This window comes from Patella vulgata, chromosome 7 (genome assembly GCF_932274485.2).
Source record: "Patella vulgata chromosome 7, xgPatVulg1.2, whole genome shotgun sequence".
In the NCBI taxonomy this organism is placed as follows: domain Eukaryota; kingdom Metazoa; phylum Mollusca; class Gastropoda; family Patellidae; genus Patella; species Patella vulgata.
Window position 1 is genome coordinate 8968079 of NC_065885.2, and position 21708 is coordinate 8989786.

General features: G+C 36.2%; 1 protein-coding gene across 4 annotated transcripts in view; it reads left to right on the forward strand.

Annotated features, from left to right (window-relative positions):
• Positions 1-21708, forward strand: part of LOC126828855 (arf-GAP with coiled-coil, ANK repeat and PH domain-containing protein 2) — a 59597-nt gene that overhangs the window by 33404 nt on the left and 4485 nt on the right. For 3 of the 4 annotated variants that reach the window (XR_008788686.1, XM_050558921.2, XM_056102115.1), the window contains 12 exons: positions 1190-1299; positions 6843-6995; positions 7695-7803; positions 9605-9705; positions 10364-10486; positions 12645-12809; positions 13263-13462; positions 16790-16903; positions 17745-17980; positions 20510-20619; positions 21299-21359; positions 21535-21584. Coding sequence is in view for 3 of the 4 variants with exons in the window: in XM_050558921.2 (XP_050414878.1) it covers positions 1190-1299; positions 6843-6995; positions 7695-7803; positions 9605-9705; positions 10364-10486; positions 12645-12809; positions 13263-13462; positions 16790-16903; positions 17745-17980; positions 20510-20619; positions 21299-21359; positions 21535-21584 (1532 nt within the window). In the remaining variant the exon portion in view is untranslated. The remainder of the gene's footprint in view (positions 1-1189; positions 1300-6842; positions 6996-7694; positions 7804-9604; positions 9706-10363; positions 10487-12644; positions 12810-13262; positions 13463-16789; positions 16904-17744; positions 17981-20509; positions 20620-21298; positions 21360-21534; positions 21585-21708) is intronic. The other variant, XM_056102116.1, reaches the window with a different exon arrangement.

Sequence of the window (21708 nt, forward strand, 5' to 3'; positions counted from 1 at the left end):
TGTGAACACTCCACAGACTACATCTATCCTCAGCTTGTGAACTCTCTATTTATGTTACATTTACATTACTGAGTTGAAGAATCCTGTTTGATTCCCCAGTTTCTAATTATGATTTCTAGAGTTATTGCGTTTGTGTATGCTCTAATCAAAAAGTTATCAACCAGGTTGTATGAAAGCCATGTACATTATTCAGATTATATTCTTTGTTTCGATCATCACATTGAATAGCAGTTACAGCTATTTCTGATATTTACTTGTGAAGTTATTGCCCTTGATTATGGTGTAGAATCTGGTCATAGATCAATGATATTTACAGTATAGAGATTTAGCTTTTTATTATCTAAAGATTCACAATATGAAATTTTTTATGGACTGCTGCTTGAACGGAGGAGCTTTGACAGGGTGGGGGAGGGGGGGTTGCCTTGCAACCTATTTTCTGTAAATGACGAAGAAATATAATATAATATTCAGAACACCTAGCTCCCCCTTTGAATACACAAGATTTCATGCCATTGTTCTATTTGTTAATTCAAACTAAAATATTAGGTTTGCTTTAGTCTAGATGATCCTTGGGTTGCTTTAGTCAAGCGATGATAGACCTGTTGACTCTAGTCTAGATGATCCTGGGGTTGCTTTAGTCAAGTGATGACTGAACTGTTGACTCTAGTCTAGATGATCCTGGGGTTGCTTTAGTCGATGATAGAACTGTTGACTCTAGTCTAGATGATCCTAAGGTTGCTTTAGTCAAGCGATGACTGAACTGTTGACTCTAGTCTAGATGATCCTGGGGTTGCTTTAGTCAAGCGATGACTGAACTGTTGACTCTAGTCTAGATGATCCTAGGGTTGCTTTAGTCGATGATAGAACTGTTGACTCTAGTCTAGATGATCCTAGGGTTGCTTTAGTCAAGCGATGACTGAACTGTTGACTCTAGTCTAGATGATCCTAGGGTTGCTTTAGTCAAGCGATGACTGAACTGTTGACTCTAGTCTAGATGATCCTGGAGTTGAAATCCTGGTGTGAACTGAGAAGAACCTTTGGCATGTTTCAAACATGTCCATCACCCCCAACCCTGTCTTGGACACATTTCACACATACAAAGAATCAATGACATTTTGAAACTGAAGAAGATCATGTGGTAACATAGCAGTCCAGGTACATTTTATTTATTTATATCATCTATTTACAGGAAGTAAAATCAACAACAAATCAGACATCAACTGATGATGAAGATAAGATTGTTGTAACTGAGGGATACCTGTTTAAACGAACAACTAACGCCTTTCGTACCTGGGTTAGGTAAGTCTTTTACAAACATTACAGCACTGGACATCAGCCCTCTTTTTAGAGTTCTCCTGGAATTCACCTATGATTTTAGAGTACTGCTGGAATTCACCCATGGTTTTAGAGTTTTCTTAGAGTTCACCAAGGTGGTGTTAAGACAGCATTGTGTCAGATTCAAATAAGATATTGCAAAAATTGTTAAACATCTGAAGCTAGATGTATTGTGTAAGACAGTTTCTCTTTAAAGGCTCAATACCACTCTTGTTGTAACTGAATAATATGTCCCAATCTTTATTCTGGTCAACAAATTGTACTATTTTACAATATTCCAATTAATTGATGATACAATTTTCATCTTAACACACCTAATTTAAAAAATTGGAAAAATTCAACTAAATGATTTGAAAAGCCTAACGTAAACCTTTTCAAATGTGACTTGGGTTTAAAAATATTTTCAAACCCTCTGGACAAGTAAAATAGGATGTAATAGATAATTTACACAACAGGTAGGGACACTTAAACATCTAGTACTTAGAATAAGACTATTATTTATTTTCTGTAGCAGTCAAGCCAGTAAAGAGTGTTATTGTCCCTTTAACTTTATTGGTATGGTTAGCGCATGCGCCTTGTATCATAAGGTCTGTCATTGAGTCAACTAGTGTAGTTTCGATTCCCCAGTTGTGACAAGGAGTAGGGTCACCTTTCCAAACTCATGGGTTTTCTCCGGGTCCTCCAATTTCCTCTAACTGCTAAAGACCCCTACGCGCAAGCGAATTATTGAAATAAATTTAAACCATATATTAGTCCCAAAATGACCTGGTTTGTGTCAAGTGGATGTTAAAACCCATTTCCATCTCTCTCTTTAACTTGATAAAACTGTAAAATTAGAATGTTTGTTATTTTATGTCAACTGGTATTTCTGGTGTTTTTGAAGAGATTTATTATTAACCATCTAGGGCCGGAAACCTATCAATGATAAGATTAGACATGTGTTTGTTACCCAGTTGGCTTTGTTTTCTGTTATTTTAAAATATAAAGTTCCGATGTAACAGAAAATATTATCTTTACATAAGTAAACTTCAGACATAATCTCATACGCTTGTTCAAATTATTGTGAGAACATTTGGAATTTTATTTTTTTTATTTTTTTTTTATCTTTAAAAATATTATTTTGAATATTGAATGTTTTGATGGAATCTTGAAATGAAGTCAATTATGCATAGTTGTGGGGGCATGGTGACTCAGTGAGTACTATGGCTCATTAACCAGACAGTCCTGGCTTTAGTCCTAGTAAATGTTGGCCTAGAAAAATCTTGAGTGCATTTCCCAGCCTTGTCATTTGTGTGTTACAGAGGGCCTGGCACAGAAAAAAGCATATGGTTATTCAGATTGTATAAAAACTCTTTAAATAGCCAGTTGGGAGTTATATGAATAGTAAAACCCACTTTCAGTAAAGATGCATTATTCAAGAGCTAAATCTGCCTGTTGCAGGTCTTTCTTTTGGCCTTAAATATATCATTAATTAGACATTAATTAATTTAGCAAGACCTAGAAATAACTCTTAATGCCATAGGATGCTCTAGATTTTATACAGATTTAAATACGATTTGCGGTTAATAATTTAACATACAAATGGATAATCAAGACTTTGTTTATTATCGTACCACCGGTAGCGATGACAATCCAGGCTACACTGTTCTTGTATCAGCAATAATTCGGCTCAGAGTGAAAAAATATGACTGAAATTTTCAACATATTCCTTTTTCATTATAAATTTTTATACGCCCACATGGAAATGTGGTCGTATATTGCCGTCGCCTCCGTCCGTCCGTCTGGCATCCACAATTTCTTGTGAACACTCTACAGACTACATTTATCATCAGATTGTTTTGAAATTGATATATGTTGTTTGCATTAGTGAGATGAAGAAGCCTATTTAATTTCAATAACTTCCGTTAATTTCTTCTGGAGTTATGGCCCTTGTTTCACTTTGGTGCACCTTGTGAATGGTCTAACGACAAAAGTTATCAACCGATATGTATGAAATTTATATGCATCATTTAAATTAGTAAAACAAAGAAGCCTATTGAATTTCAGCAGTTTCTGTTAATTACATCTAGAGTTATGGCCCGTGTTTCACTTTGTTGAATCTTGTTAATGCTCTAATGACAACAATTATCATCCAATCTGTTTGAAATTGATATGCATCATTTAAATTAGTGCAACGAAGATGCCTATTGAATTTTAGCAATTTCCGTTAATTACGCCGTGAGTTATGGCCCTTGTTTCACTTTGTTGTACCTTGTGAATGCTCTAACGACAATTGCCGTTAATTACGCCGTGAGTTATGGCCCTTGTTTAACTTTGTTGTACCTTGAGAATGCTCTTACGACAAAAATTATTATCTAATCTGTATGAAATTTATATGTATCGTTTAAATTAGTAAAACGAACAAGCCTATTGAGTTTCAGCAAATTTCCATTAATTACATCTAGAGTTATGGCCCTTCTTTCACATTGTTGAATCTTGTGAACACTTGAACGACATAAGTTATAACCCAATCTGTATGAAATTCATATGCATCATTGAAATTAGTGAAATGAAGAAGCCTATTGAATGTCAGTAATTTCCGTCAATTACTTCTAGAGTTATGGCCCTTGTTTTACTTTGTTGAACCTTGTGAACGTTTGAACGACAAAAGTTATCATCTGATCTGTATGAAATTGATATGCATTATTTGAATTAGTAAAACGAAAAAGCCTGTCGAATTTCAACAATTTCTGTAGATTACTTCTAGAGTTATGGCCCTTGTTTTAGTTTATAGAACCATGTGAACCCTCAAACGAAGAAAATTATAATGTCATCTGTATGAAATTGTCTATTAAATGCCCCTAATTACTTACAAAAGAATAAATATACGACAACTCTTGTTGACCGCTCAGACGATTTAGCTGCTGTGGGCGTATGTTTTGTTGCCTGGCAATCTATCTTTTAACTATTAGAGCAGGAACTGTCAGATTTTCATCTAAGCAGAACAGTAGGACGTTAAACCCCATTTCATTTTCTGTATCTAATCTTACATAATGCTGCTTTAAGTAAGTGGGGGGTTGGATGGCCGAATGGTTAGCACGTGCTGTATCATAAGGTCTGTCATTGAGTCAACTGGCGTGGTTTCGAATCCCCAGTTGTACGTGACAAGGAGTAGGGTTGCCTGTCCAACCTCGTGGGTTTTCTCCGGGTCCTACGGTTTCCCCCACTGATAAAGACACCTACGCGCTAGCGAATTATTGAAATAAAATTAAAAACCATATGTTAGTCCCGAAATGACGTCAAGTGGACGTTAAACCCCATCTCTCTCTCTCCCTCTCTCTCTCGCTTTATGTAAGCAGTTGATCCAGAAAAGTAGGACAATTTTCCTCCATTTTATTTTATTTTATTTAACATCCTTAATTCATCTGTAAATATAGAGTTTTGATTTTTTTTTCGAAATTCAGTTAAATTAGCTGTGAAATTACAGCAACTTACTTTTTCATGTGAAAAAATATTTAATGTTTTAGGAAAAAATAATATTCTGTTAATTGAAGTTTAATGTGTTGTTTTTGTAAGTTAAAGCTTTGATGTAAAGTCTGTATTATTATTATTATTATTATGTAGTTTTTTTTATGTTTTGGCAGGTCAAATGAAATTTGATAAGCTTGGCTGTTGATCATTTCTATTAAAACACACTGCACTGTTAGGGTGACCCACCATAAATAAATATCTCCATATATCTCGACAATTACGCCACAATATTTATATATATGTTAAGCCTCAAATCAGTTTCACACAATTATAGTCACTAAATAAACAATCATGTTGTACTTAATAAGCTATGACCATTAATCATGTATAAATAATAGACTGAAAACTGGTTCCAAGAGTCGTCCATAACATCCAGACACTTTTGAGTAAAAGATGGGTTACGTGCCCTTGTTTTGAAATTAGTCTCGCTTAACCAGTCTATCGACCATTCTACGTCTGATTGACAGGTCGGGATAATCAAGACTACTTTTTTACGAAACGTAACAGAAAGCTAGAACAAGAAATTGAATTTAGAAATAAGCACGTTAGGTAGCTCAACAATCGTTTTAAGAAGCTTGTTAAAGTAAAATGAAACTTCTGCTAGTATCATGTTCCTGCCTAACCCGAGTGATTCAGAGATATTATTTGTACTAAACCAAAAGATGCCGCTCTTAACGGTACAGTTAATGATAAAGCGATTTAAAAAATGAAACAAACGTAATTTCTAAATCTGCTGTAATAACCAAGAAGCTTAATTTAACTGCTATTCAAAATCGTCAACAATAAATTTTTTACGGCTGTATTAGTTGATAGATTTGTAGAGAATTGCACGTGCCATGGCTATTTATAGTATCATACTGTCAGAAAGTTGGTCTCGGCACGGCGAATGTGCGCGCTTCAGTGGTGGTCTCGAACTATCAGCGGTGGACTGTATTTCTGTGAGTACATGGGTCACCCTAGCACTGTGTATTTAGATTTTTGCAGGACAAAAAGCAGAAGACTATTGAAATGGCTTGTCTGTCTGTTCAACATTTTCAATTTGGTGTGGGACATCAGCCTCACTAATGTCTTGTCTATTATAAATTATCGAATATCAATTCATTTATATAAATTACACAGTTTGAGGCACGCTTTCCCATTTCCATTTAAATGTTTGAATTTCCACCGATGAAAAACTGGGTCTAATGCAAATATAATAGGACCGTTTACATGTAAGCGTTTCCACATGTGGAAAAAAGTTTTTTGCAGTGTTTATTGTAACGTGAAGTGTGCACATGTGTGCCCCAACGTATGTTTACTTTTTGGCGTACACAATCTGATTAAAACACAGATCCTATTTCGTTTCATTTTTTATAGTTTAGAATTTTGTTTTACTTGTCTTTACTACACTAGGATGTGGACGAGTTGTTATCATTGACGTGTTCTAGATGGTGTTAGGGATTAGCCAATGAAATGGTCTGTAACAGCGTGTTTTGCACGGAACTTTGGTTAATCCATTAGAAACATCAATGCTGATTGTTTAATCAAATGTCTGATGTCATAGGGTCAAAAGACGCTCGTATGACCTCTAACGCGACCTCCCACTACACTGGTCAGATCTTCATGTATTGTAGACCATCGAAAGTATAAAAAAACGAAACGAAATATAGATCTGTATTTTAATCAGATTGTGGCGTACAAACACAGGCTCTCTTCTACTAAGCCAATCAACCGCTCTTGGTGCTGACTATTAAAGGACAATATTGGTGTCAGTCATAATTACATATGTGATAGAACTGGTTAAATACATTCCAAATATAATTTTAACACAGAGATCATTGCTACGGGAGATGTGTAACAAGCACGTGAAGAAACGGGAAGTGAGGACAAACATGACATACACGAGTTATCTCATATTTTATAATGACTGACACCAATATTGTCCTTTAATTTATGTTGTGAATTATTTGAAGTCTGAAACAACAATATTTAAAATGTTGGATTTTCTTTTCTTGTAGGAGATGGTTTACAATAAAAGAGGGTAAATTGGTTTATCGTAAAAGATCAAAAGATTCTCTGACAATAATGGAGGAAGATCTACGTTTATGTACCGTTAAACCAGTTCTAGAAACAGAACGTAGATTTTGTTTTGAAGTTCTCTCTCCAGCTAGGTTTGTGGAATTTATTCAGATTTTCTCTAAACCCATTAAATTCTATAGCAATGTAACTTATCCCTTTAGCACTTAATTAGTACATGTAAGTATTGACTACCCCAGTTTCATGCCCTGGAGGGGGGTTGGATGGCCGAATGGTTAGCGCTGTTATTGAGTCAACTAGCTTGATTTCGATTCCCCGGTTGTACGTGACAAGGAGTAGGATCACCTGTCCAACCTCGTGGGTTTTCTCCAAGTCCTATGCTTTCCTCCCACTGCTAAAGACCCCTATGCGCAAGTGAATTATTGAAATAAAATTGAACCATATGTTACTGTTAGTTTGTGTCAAGTGGACGTTAAACCCCACTCTCTCTCTCTCTCTCTCTCTCTCTCTCTCTCTCTATCTCTCTCTCTCTCTTTAACTTTATAAAAATGTAAAATTCAAATGTTTGTCTCTCTCTCTCAACCCAGTTTTATACTGTGGACTCCCAGAACTGTTCGATAAACTGCGATAAACTGCCTCAAACTATGTGAATAGCTCTTCGTATTGTGCAGAACAGATTGAAAACATAAACAAATATATCATACAATAAGACAAGATGATTTTTGCTCAGAGATATCTAAATATTGATGGTATTGATGATATCTAAATATTGATGGTATTGATGATATCTAAATATTGATGGTATTGATGATATCTAAATATTGACATTGCAGGAGTCACACGTTACAAGCTGAATCTGAAGATGAATGTCAGTTATGGATGAATGCTATAATAAATAATATATCCTGGGCTTACAGAGATCAAACCCGAAACAATAACCCAGTAAGTATTTTAAACCAGTATAGTCTCACATTACTTGATAATAATATCACATCCAGTAGTCTCATATTACTCAATCCTAATATCACATCCAGTAGTCTCACATTACTCAATCCTAATATCACATCCAGTAGTCTCACATTACTCAATCCTAATATCACATTCAGTAGTCTCACATTACTCAATCCTAATATCACATCCAGTAGTCTCACACTACTCAATCCTAGTATCACATCTAGTAGTCTCATGTTACGCAGTCCTAATATCACATCCTGCAGTCTCACATTACTCAGTCCTAATATCACATCCAGTAGTCTCATGTTACGCAGTCCTAATTTTACATCCAGTAGTCATACATAACTCAATCCTAATATCACATACAGTAGTCTCACATTACTCAATCCTAATATCACATTCAGTAGTCTCACATTACTCAATCCTAATATCACATCCAGTAGTCTCACACTACTCAATCCTAATATCACATCCAGTAGTCTCACACTACTCAATCCTAATATCACATCCAATAGTCTCACACTACTCAATCCTAATATCACATCCAGTAGTCTCATGTTACGCAGTCCTAATTTTACATCCAGTAGTCATACATAACTCAATCCTAATATCACATCCAGTAGTTTTACATTACTCAGTCCTAATATCACACTCAACAGTCTCACATTACTCAATCCTAATATCACATTCAGTAGTCTCACATTACTCAATCCTAATATCACATCCAGTAGTCTCACACTACTCAATCCTAATATCACATCCAATAGTCTCACACTACTCAATCCTAATATCACATCCAGTAGTCTTGCATTACTCAGTCTTAATATCACACCCAGCAGTCTCACATTACTCAATCCTAATATCACATCCATGGTCTTATGATACTCAATCCTAATATCACACCCAGTAGTCTCACATTACTCAATCCTAATATCACACCCAGTAGTCTCACATAGCTCAACAATTCACATGCATTATCCAGACAGTAAACTTGTATATTACACTATCAGTAATACAACATTAATCAATTATCTCATGTTAACCATCCTGTAATACCACATAACTAGAATTAATACTATATAAATGAGAAAATTCAAGACCGTGACAAATTAACTCCTTACTGAAAGTCCTGTCTATGGATGGAAGAATCCCTGTACAGTGCAGGCAAGATCAGATCGCAGAGATACAGTTGGGGACCAAAAGTGAAATAATAAAGTAACGTGTCCTGGATTAAAACTACTCCACTTCTACAGTACAGTCCTGTCAAGTTTATTACTTGGGGAATAGTATCTTTACTTTATTACTATATTGATTACTGAGTTGGGGGGTTGGATGGCCGAATGGTTAGCAGGCGCATGTTGTATCATAATGTCTGTAATTGAGTCAACTGGCGTGGTTTCGATTCCCCGGTTGTATGTGACAAGGAGTAGGGTCACCTGTCCAACCTCATGGGTTTTCTCAGGGTCCTCCGGTTTCCTCCTACTGATAAAGACCCCCCAACGCACAAACTAATTATTGAAATAAAATTGAACCATATGTTTTTCCTGAAATGACCTAGTTTGTGTCAAGTGGACATTAAACCCTATTTATCTGCCTCGATTACTGAGTTGTTATATCATATAAATCTCTTTTTCTTTAGTCAAATCTGAGTTAAATTAGCCATATGCTGATTACACTATTTTCCCTTATTACACTATTTTGCCTATACCGTTTTTTTAGGACTTCGAATTTTGTCTAATGGTTTGGATTGTTCGTACTTGGTTTTATTTTATTATTGTGTGTTTCATAGCCAGAAGAATCAAGTGAGCCTAGTGTATTAGATCCAGCATCTGGTGTCAGCATACCTAACACCCAATCAAAACCTTCACCTAGACCAAGTAAAGCCTTCATGTAAGTTATCTCCTCATATTTGCTTTGATGACCGGAGGTCGCGTTTCGATACCTGCATTGGCCAAGGTCCTGTGTATACATTGGCGTGCATGTTAAAGATCCCTATGCAGTTGAAGTTTGATATAAGAGTAGGACATATTGCCTTCATTAGCCCAGTTGGAGCAGAACAGTAGGATGTTAAAGGACAATATTGGTGCCAGTCATTATCACATATGTGATAGAACTGGTTAAACACGTTCCAAATATTATTTTATCACAGAGATCATTGCTACGATAGATGAGTAATCAGTGTTTCAACAATAGGAAGTGAGGAACGCAAAAGGAAAACACAAGTTATCCTTCTATTATAACTGCCTGAAGTGACGGGTGATAACAGATACATTGGCGAATTTCTGCTCACTAAAAATTCCTTCGAAGACCAAAAGTTGTTATATGAGACTGTAAGAGTATATCTGACAATTCAAAAAAGAAATTGAATGTCATCAGATAAGAGAACATGAAAGAAAAATAGAAAAGTTGGAAAGTTTGACCTGATTTGATTTAATTTGGAAGCTGTGATATTTTGTCATGTGTATTATTATTACAGTAGTCAACAGTTATGTGTTGTTATGTGTATTATTACAGTATTCAACAGTTGTTATGTGTATTATTATTACAGTAGTCAACAGTTGTTACAGATACCAGGTAATGATAAGTGTTGTGATTGTGGAGCATCTGATCCAAGATGGGCCAGTATTAATCTGGGTATCACACTCTGTATAGAATGTTCGGGTATACACAGGTAAATAGATTTACATTTAACTGTTTATATTAAATATAAGCAATATATCTATTTACATTTAACTTTTTTTTATTAAATATATGCAATATATCTATTTACATTTAGCTGTTTATATTAAATATTTGCAATATATCTATTTACATTTAACTGTTTATATTAAATATATGCAATGTATCTATTTATATATAACTTTTTATTCGCCCACATGGAAATGTGGTCGTATATTGCTGTCGCCCCCGTCCGTCCGTCCGTCCGTCCATCGTTCACAATTTCTTGTGAACACTCTACAGACTACATTTATCAACCGATTGTTTTGAAATTGATATATGTAGTTTGCATTAGTGGGATGAAGAAGCCTATTTAATTTCAATAACTTCCGTTAATTTCTTCTGAAGTTATGGCCCTTGTTTCACTTTGTTGCACCTTGTGAACGCTCTAACGACAAAAGTTACCGAAGGATCTGTATGAAATTTATATGCATCATTTAAATTAGTAAAACATAGAAGCCTTTTGAATTTAAACAATTTCCATTAATTACATTTAGAGTTATGGCCCTTGTTTCACTTTGTTGAATCTTGTGAATGCTCTAATGACAAAAGTTATCAACTGATCTGTATGAAATTGATATGCATCATTTAAATTAGTGAAATGAAGAAGCCTATTGAATTTCAGAAATTTCTGTTAATTTCTTCTGGAGTTATGGCCCTTGTTTCACTTTGTTGCACCTTGTGAATGCTCTAACGACAAAAGTTATCAACCGATCTGTATGACATTTATATGCATCATTTAAATTAGTAAAACAAAGAAGCCTATTGAATTTAAGAAATTTCCGTTAATTACATCTAGAGTTATGGCCCTTGTTTCACTTCGTTGAATGTTGTGAACGCTCTAATGACAACAGTTATCATCCGATCTGTTTGAAATTGATATGCATCATTTAAATTAGTGAAACGAAGAAGCCTATTGAATTTCAGTAATTTCCGTTAATTACGACGTGAGTTATGGCCCTTGTTTCACTTTGTTGTACCTTGTAAAAGTTATTATCCGATCTGTATGAAATTTATATGTATCATTTAAATAAGTAAAACAAACAAGCCTATTGAGTTTCAGTTATCACCTTAATTAGTGAAATGAAGACGAACAAGCCTATTGAATGTCAGCAATTTCCGTCAATTAAGTCTAGAGTTATGGCCCTTGATTTACTTTGTTGAACTTTGTGAACTTTCGAACAACAAAAGTTATCATCCAATCTGTATGAAATGTATATGCATTATTTGAATTAGTAAAACGAAAAAAGCCTGTCGAATTTGAACAATTTCTGTAGATTGCTTCCAGAGTTACAGCCCTTGTCTTAGTTTTTAGAACCTTGTGAACCTTCAAACAACGAAAATTATAATGTCATCTGTATGAAATTGTCTATTAAATTCCCCTAATTACCTACAAAAGAATAAATATGTGACAACCCTTGTCGACTGCTTGGACGATTTAGCTGCTGTGGGCGTATGTTTTGTTGCCTGGCAACCTATCTTTATATTAATTATATACAATCTATTTACAATTAGCTATTATGTTAAATACAAACAATAGATCTTCTTTGTCCCATGGGATTCTTTTGATTAACCCTGATGTTGGGCCCCACTGGAAATTATACATGGATATAAATTATGTGAAGAATCATTACTTACAGAGTTATTTCCCTTGTTCAACTTATTTTTGGCAATCTAATTAAAATACAGATCTATATTTCATTTCGTTTTTTTTTTTATACTTTCGATGGCCTACATTACATGAAGATTTGACCAGTTTTAGTGAAAGGTCGCGTCAGAGGTCATACGACCCTATGACGTCAGATATTTGAATAACCAATCGGCATTGATGTTTGGAATGGGTTTCCTACAGTTCCGTGCACCCCACACCAAAAACTCGCCATAACAGACCTTTTCATTGGCTAATCCCCCCCCCATCCAGAACGTGGGTTATATAACAACTCTTCCAGATCCTAGTGTAGTAAAGACAAACTATAAAAAAACAAAACGAAAAAGGATCTGTGTTCTAATCAGATCGTATTTTTAGCAAAGTTATATTAAATGAAAAAATAGGACAGTTGTTTTATTGTGTTTCATGCATGTTTTATTGTTGACGGTTTTGATTGTTTTAGGTCATTTGGTGTTCATATGTCTAAAGTACGATCTATAACACTTGATGCCTGGGATCCAGAACAAACCAAGGTCATGATGGAACTAGGAAATGACATCATCAATAGAGTTTACGCGGCCAAGTTAAATGACTCGATAGCCGTTCCAGCAACTCCTGAGAGTAACAGGTAAAATTGACATTTATTTTATTTACCTGGTCATTATTCAAAGGTAAAATTGACCTTAAAAAGACCATTTCCATCTCCCCACCGATTCCCCTGTTGTATGTGACAAGGAGTAGGGTCGCCTGTCCAACCTTGTGGGTTTTCTCAGGGTTCCCCGGTTTCCCCGGTTTCCTCCCTGCACACAAGTGATCAAGAAATTAAATGCTTGTAAATTGGACACTCATTATCAAAATTGAATGGTCAGCTTTAAACTGGACACAAGTACCAATTAGATGATCATTGGTGATTTTAAACAATTTTTACGAATTTTTAAACAATGATTTGATATTGAATGAATGAAAGAAATTAATGCTAGATACACAAGATTTAATGCTACCCAGGTTACAGTGTTAATCCCGAAAGTACTTGGTTTTGTGTTCAGTAGACGTTCATTTTATTTCTATCTTTGTTATTCAGAAATATACGAGAAGCGTGGATTAGAGCAAAATATGTGAAAAAAGCCTTCGTCAATAAATTACCGGGAGCGAAATCACCGTCTGGGGAACGGATACGCAGTTGGAGCGTGAAGAAGAAAATACGTAAATCTGTAACAACCACTAAACAAAATTCCCGAGAGGATTCTGAGTCTGAAGATGTCGCTAGTGGTTTGATGGAGGGTGAGTTGCACACACATCAAGTATTACTCCGGGAGTATCGAGTTGTTCTTATCGGATAACAACCAAGATCCCCTGTTCAAATTGGTAATACTAGATTCCCACTATCGTTTGATGTGTTACGATAGGATTATCGCTATTGAGTCCACACTCTGGTGCATGCAGATACGTTACAATGTGATCAACACGATTGCTACGACTGACCACATGATAAGCAGGGCTGTTGGTAATTTTTCACAGATGATTAGCAGCACTGCTAATCAAAAAGTCCAATTTTGCCAAATTTGATTAGCAAATTTAAAAATTGATTAGCAGTTTTTCGGTTTCAACATAAAACACCTAAATAACAAGATTACTTTAATTTATAACAAATGATTAGATTTCATTCTTAAGATTTTTTAAAATTTTAGCACTGCTACAGGTAGCTGTGAACATTTCTGAATGTAGACTTTTGGTTATGTCTGAAGCCAATTCTTGGCAGTGGCTTCCGAAGTCCCACTCATTTTAATTCTTATTTCTTCAATAGAAAACAATTTTGTCTGCTTTTTATCGTGTGTTACTATTTTTTTCAATCGGACGCACACAGTTTTTTTACGAATAATCTCGATTAACTAGACGCACGCGATATAAACAATAACATTCTACGGGAATTCTTACTTTGATTTCTCAGTTTACAATACGTTTACACGTATTTATTTTTTATATTTTATTGACAATACGTGGGGGATACACTGAATTTATTTTGTCCAAATTGAATACTGATATAATTACTTGAAATTGTCATGTCTTGCAACATGAGTGGTACTACTTGATTCCCTATTTCCAGTTTAATAGTCACTAGTCATAGAGTTATGTCCCTGTATTATATAGTATAATGAATTGAGTCTGGGTAGTTCGAGAAGAAAATGTCACACGGAGAATTCGGTTTTGCTTATAGAATTTATTTGATATTTTATACACGTTGAAAGTTGACAATATTGAGAAAGTCTTCAAAATGTGGATAAATCTTCGTGTCAATTATTAATGATTCGCAGTTACAGTGAATTAAAAACGTTAGATTTCAATTTTTGATAAGCAACGGACAAAATATGTATCGCAAATTGCGCTGCGATACTGGTTGTCGGCAGCCCTGATGATAGGATCACTACGATTAAAACCACGATTTCAATCGTAGCACGAATCGTGTTAGTGGGAACCTAGCATAATACAAAAATCGATCAGCTGCTCTCACCAAATTGTATCTGTTACATGTGAATTTTGTACTGACTAATATAGAATATTGTAATTTTGTTTTTATAGGCCCACATTGAAATGTGGTCATATATTGTCATCGCCCCCATCCATCCGTCCGTCCATTGAACAAAGTATATTAATTTTCAGTGATTCTTGATAACTGGAACAGCTAAATCCATGATATTAAATGTTTTGTATACTAAACGTTAGCATGGGGTAGAACTGGAAGCCAAACAAATTCTAATGATTTTCTGATAATTACTTAATAAGTTGTTACTCTTAAATGTTTCATTATCAACAAAAGAAAAAATATGCAACAACTCTTGTTGACTGCCCTGACGATTTAGCTGTTGTGGGTGTATGTTTTGTTGCCTGGCAACCTATCCTTTTGCATGTTTTCCACCAAAAAACAATACACAGTTCATGCACTTCACTTGCATGTGTCACATCCCTTTTGAGAGTTGCCTCCCTTATCCATTTTCAAGCCAAACCTGCTGCATGTTAAAAAAAAACCCAAAACAATATATGATATATAAACACAGTTTTTTTTTAGAATTTGTATTTTTTGGTTTCAAGATTCAAGATTGAGTTTTTAAACCAGTTTTGTCGTCAGTCCGTTTATCGGACATTTAACATACCCTGGATATTTGAGATCATTTGGTATTCTTTCACGGGAGCCACGGTGGCTCAGTGAGTAAGATGTTGACTCGCTAACCTGGGGTTTCATTGTTCTTTTCCTTGCATTGGCCGAGAAAGTTCATCAGGATTTCCTGGCGTGGTTCCCCCTTGTCAGTGGTGCAGGACAGAGGGCATTACAAGGGACAACTGATGTGACAAAAAAAACAACACGAAGTCCTGTGCCCTTGGTAGTTGGAATTCGATATAAGAATAGTAAGCCATAGCGCTACTGTGCGACCAAAAATTCTCCTTAGCTCACTGTATGGCGTATGGTCGTCTTCACTAGCCCAGTTGGAGCAGAATAGTAGGACATTAAACCCCATTTCATTTCATTTCGTATTCCTTCATATTTTCTGATAAATTCAGGGTTGTCTGAAATTTAGGAAAGGTTATTTTTCTTTTATTTTCTTTACTGTTAATAATGGTCAAGGGTAGAAAATTCATTGGTTTGGTACAGTGTATGAGAAGCATATATGGCCAAATGTCTTAAGTCTATAGTTCGGTATCATAAGACGATGTTCATGTTGAGACCAAAGATTTCTTTTGGGGGATTCCCCGATTGTACGTGACAAGGAGTAGGGTCACCTGTCCAACCTTGTGGGTTTTCTCCGTGTCCTCCGGTTTCCTCCCACTGCTAAAAATTCCTACTTGCAAGCAAATTATTGAAATAAAATTGAACCAATGCGTAAGTCCTAAAATAACCTATTTTATGTTGAGTGGATGTTAAACCCCATTTCTCTCTCTCTGTTTTTCTTGTGGGGACATAATAAACAAACATTGAGGACAAGTAGTCTGGTGCGTCACCTTTATGACATTTGTAGGCCATGCACAGAAGTTTGAACTTAATTCGCTAGCCTGGAGGTCGGGTGTTCGATCCCTGCATTGGCCGAGAAAGTTCATCCAGATTTTCCGGCGTCGTTCTCCCTTGTCAGTGATGCAGGGCGGAGGGGCTGACAAGGAAAGCTGTCTAGTCGTTCGGATGGGACGAAAAACCGAGGTCCCGTGTACACATTGGCGTGCACGTAAAAGATCCCTTGGCAGTTGGAATTCGATATAAGAGTAGGCCGTAGTGCCGCTGTCCGGGCAAAATTTCCCTCATAGCACACTGTATGGCGTATGCCCGTCTTCATTAGCCCAGGTTAGGAGCAGAACAGTAGGACGTTAAACTCCATTTCATTTCATTTCATTTGAACTTAATTCTGCTTTCCACTGGAAGCCAATGTAAATCCTTTAACAGTGGTCTGATGATTGGCACACAGTGATGCTATGTCTATAGTTTTTGTTTGAAAGGTAGCAGCACTGTGTAAACTTTGAAATAAAGTTTGTTGTAAAAATGTGGTGTTAATGTTAACAATTAATTTGTGAGTTTGTGACGTCATCTAACAGCATCCATTCCATGTTTTGATTTGTCATTTTCAGCTGTCATGTCGGTGTCGTCGGTGAATAAAGACAGTGACAGTGGTCTAGGTGGCAGTTCGCCTGACGTCATTGTCTTTGGCACTGATATACAACAAGTGGCTGAATTCAGTAAAAGTAAGAAGTGTTGTGTTGTCAAAGTTTTTTATGATTTATTTTTGTTTTGAAATAACTAACAAAATACAATATACAAAACTACAACAACATTAATTGATTTGTTTCTTAATCAATGAGATGTGGTATCAGTTGTTCTGGCTACAGTTAGCATGCCCTGCTTCATGCATTATACCCATAAATAGAAGTTCCTTAGCAGATTTTGGACTACACTGGGGGAAAAAATGAACTGATTTAATTGCTCTACCCAGCACGTATAATCAAACGCCTGGCCTTTCACACATATATTTAATATGGTTAATTCCTGAATTGACACAAAATAGAATTTATTGTGAAAAGAATTTGTAAAATGTAATTTATTGTCACAGAATAACAGCCTGACTGAACTAAAACAGCATTTTAAAGTTTTAGGGATGAAAGGCATTATCCTTTCACAGTTAAGCACTTCTATATTCTACCTCACTGTCTTGTCGCACAGAAAAACTGATTTTGTTTAAATTTATAACCAAAATGTTTGTCAATGTCCCATGGTTACATGCTGTGTGTGTGTGACCATGTCCCTTAGTTACATGATTCAGAAACAGACAATTTGAATGGCTAACAGGAGTGCTTCAGTAAGAGACAGACTATTTGATTGGCTAATGTGAGTAAGGTTGGATATGGTGAGTAATTCAGAGGAGTTTGTAATAGTTATGAATACTATGGATTTCCCTGAGCAAAGTGAAGGGGTATCGAAAATGTAAGCATAGCCTGAGCAAGTGAAGGGGTATCGAAAATGTAAGCATAGCCTGCCTCGTGCATGTGTATCTCCAGTAACTATTTATTTGATTATTTTTTCTACTAGATTTAGATCTTGATAGTTCCGAGGGTTCTGCCACTGAAGAAGAAGAGGAAGGAGATGCAAAATCAACCACGTCGTGGGAAGATATGAGTAAACTAGATCCAAATATATTATTATATAAAGCTGCGGAGGCTAGAAATCTTGCTGTTATGTTGGAAGCTTTGACTCATGGAGCAGATGTTAATTGGGCTAATAAGGACGATGAGGGGAAGACACCTATAATGAAGGCTGTCGAGGCTGTGAGTAAAATTTGTTATGAAAACAACTCAGGAAATATCACCAGGACCTGACTTCACAAAGCATTCTCAGACTTAAATTAAGAAGTTACTTAAAATTGTTCTCCTTATTTTACCTAAAATATAGCCCTTTATAAAACTTTGTTGTTTTAATGTATCAAATATATCAATAATAAACTATGTGCAAAGTTTTGTGTTTCTGGATCAAAGATATTTCTCATAAACAGTAATTGAAAATTGAGTAAATTCTTAACTTAAACCTGAGAATCTGAAGTTGACCATTTGAAGAATTTACCTGTCAGTGAATTCACATGTCATCATGGAATTAGTTTCAAAGAATTTAATCTTAATTCAGAGAGACAGAGAGAGAGAGAAACAGAGAGATAGAGACAGACAAACAGACACAAACGAGTTCATTTTGGGACTAACATATAGCCCAATTTTATTTCAATAATTCACTTGCATGTAGGGGTCTTTAGCAGTAGTGGGAAACTGAAGAACCCAAAGAAAACCCAGTCTGGACAGGCAACCCTACTCCTTGTCACGTACAACCGGAGAAAATATGCCAGTTGACTCAATAACAGACCTTATGATACAACACACACACGCTAACCATTCGGCCATCCAACCCCGCTTCATAAATCTCAATAGATACAGTTATGGCTTTAGGAAGACGCTGGCTCGCTAGCCTGGAGGCCGAGTGTTCAATCCCTGCATTGGCCGAGAAAGTTCGTCCAGATTTTCCGGTGTGGTTTCCCCTTGTCAGCGATGCAGGACGGGGACCTGACAAGGACAGCTGTCTAGTCGTTTGGATGGGTCGAAAAACCAAGGTCCCATGTACACATTGGCGAGCACGTAAAAGATCCATTGGCAGTTGGAATTTGATATAAGAGTAGGCCGTAGCGCCACTGCCCCGGTAAAATTGCCCTCATAGCACACTGTATGACGTATGCCCGTCTTCATTAGCCCAGTTTAGGAGCAGAACAGTATGACGTTAAACCCTATTACATTTTATTTGGCTTTAGTATGTAAGACCTGTGTATTAAAATTAGGATAATGCTAAAAATTGAGCTGAACAAGATACATTAAAATTGGCAGAATTTTGAAGTATCAAGTAAAGATATGTATGTTAATCCCGAAATGATGTAGTTTTGATGAAAGTGAATTAAATGTCTTATCTATTCCCACACTGATGAAAATCTTTTGTAGCCCAATATGGAAATTTCTTTGATTCTGATTGGTCTAAAACTTAGTGTCGAATGAGTATAAAGCCCGGCTCAGATCGACCTTGCGACGCGACTCAACTCAACTGTCGGCGACTATCGTAGATTGCACTCAGATCGAATTCAGCAATGATCGCCGACCAGTTGCTATCGGTCGTACGATTGAACGCGAGCGCGCTCACATCGACACCGATACAACGACTTGTGGCGTCCTCATGAATAGATCATGTGACTCGTTCAAAATGGCGCACACAGATTTTTCCCATAAAAATACAAAATAATATGCCTAATTATTCCATAATCTCTCCATCTAATTAGCGAAATTATAGTGAGAAAGCAATTTAAATTACCTCGAGGGATTCAAATTTTTGTTTATGATTTTTCATTCGCCGCTCTGAATGAAAACCAGTCGGCGACCAGTTGAGTCGCGTCGTAAGGTCGATCTGAGCCCCCCTTAAGAGTCCTCTAAATTTCACAGGGAGATTCAAATCAAATGAACGTTTCCTGGGTGAATGATTATGTTATTTTCGCTGATGAAGAGTTAACATCAACAAATGCAAGCAGTAGATGCGTCCAGTGGTCGCAGTGGATACATTTCAAGTTGCGTAAAAATATGCAGACATTCTAAAATTTTGCGTTTTTGCCCTCTACATCTGTGTGATTTCTTCTTAGAGCCTCGCAAAATACTTAATAGAAGCAAGTAAAATTGATTTTGAACAACCCTGTTTTAAGCGTCCATATTTTATTGATACTGTATTTAGTCTAATGAAGACTGGAAGTTGACAGCATATCTGTGGTTGACGACAGTCATTTTAATCTTTCACTTCGACAGGAAGTAAACAGCAAACTATCGCTACGAAAGCCAATATTTGATTGGCTGAATGTAAACAGTTTATCATGTTCTAGCCAATCCAAAATCTTCTATGAAATATGCTCTATTACTTCCAGTATGGCAAAATAGAGGGTGTCTCAGAATAGCTACATATAGAAGGCTTGCCATGAACTTAAAGATTATGAATGAAATAAGAGGAAATGTAAAAACCTAAGGAGACTACGCACAGTAGTGGTGTGTAAATGCCACGTGAAGCACATAAATTGATGACGTAGTGTACAAACTACTACATATAATAATCTAATTATTCTCATGTCAGCAAATTTTCTGCGTTTATTTTGAAAAATTGTTTGCGTGACTGCAACCTCTGGGTGCATCTCAAACCTACATGACTGGTTTAGACATTCTGGAGTGTTAAATCAGTATGAATAGTAATAAGACTCCTGATGTGTAGTGTAAATTGTTCTGTCTTCCTAGGGATCTCTAACAGCCTGTGAATATTTGTTGTTGAATGGTGCAAAGTTAGATCGTAAAGATACTACTGGAAAAACACCTTTACATCATGCTACCATACATGGTCATACTGGGTAAGTTACATCATGCTACCAGACATCCTCATACTAGTCAGATAAAGCAGTTATCCTCCTCTTTTTGTCTTATTGATGTATTCCTACGCCTTTTGGAAGCTGTGTTAGTTCAGTGTATAAGGGGTTGACTTGCTTATCTGGAAGTCCCATGTACACATTGGTGTGCACGTAAAAGAACCCTTGACAGTTTAAATTCTTGATAAGAGTAGGTTGTAGAGCAGCTGTTTGGGTAAAATTTCCCTCATAGCACACGGTAGGCCATGTCCATTTTATTAGCACACTGCAGGGCTAGGCCCATCTTATTAGCACACTGCAGGTATGCTTGTCTTATTAGCACACTGCAGGGCTATGCCCCATTTTATTAGCACACTACAGGTCGAATGCTCGTCTTATTAGCACACTGCAGGGCTTTGCCATCTTATTAGCACACTACAGGGTAAATGCCCATGTTATTAGCACACTACAGGTCGAATGCTCGTCTTATTAGCACGCTGCAGGGCTTTGCCATCTTATTAGCACACTACAGGGTGAATGCCCATGTTATTAGCACACTGCAGGTCTATGCCTGTCTTATTAGCACACTGCAGGGCTATTATTCCCATCTTATTAACCCAGTGGTGCAGAAAAGAAGGATGTTAAACCCAATTTCATTTCATTTTTCATATCCTTTTTCTTCCAGTCAAGTTTGTCAGTTTTTGAAGAGAGGGGCTGATTTAAATGCCAAAGATAATTCAGGCAAGGTTAGTAGAAGCCTTTTTTTTAAATATCATTTAAAGATTTATTTCCTCAAGAACTTTTTTTAAAAAAATACATACAAATCTCTTAATCTATCGTGAAGTGATGTAGTACACATAAAATTGTATTTCAGAAACATATATGTTTCCTTGTACTTATTTATAATTAATTGTATTTCAGGATCCATTGACTATAGCTGTTGAAGCTGCTAATGCTGATATTGTTACATTGTAAATATATTTCTTTCTTTGTGCCCCCTCCCCTGCACCTGCCCCTGAAATAAAATTGAACCATATGTTAATCCTGAAATGACCTAGTTTGTGTCGAGTGGATGTTAAACCCCATCTCTCTCTC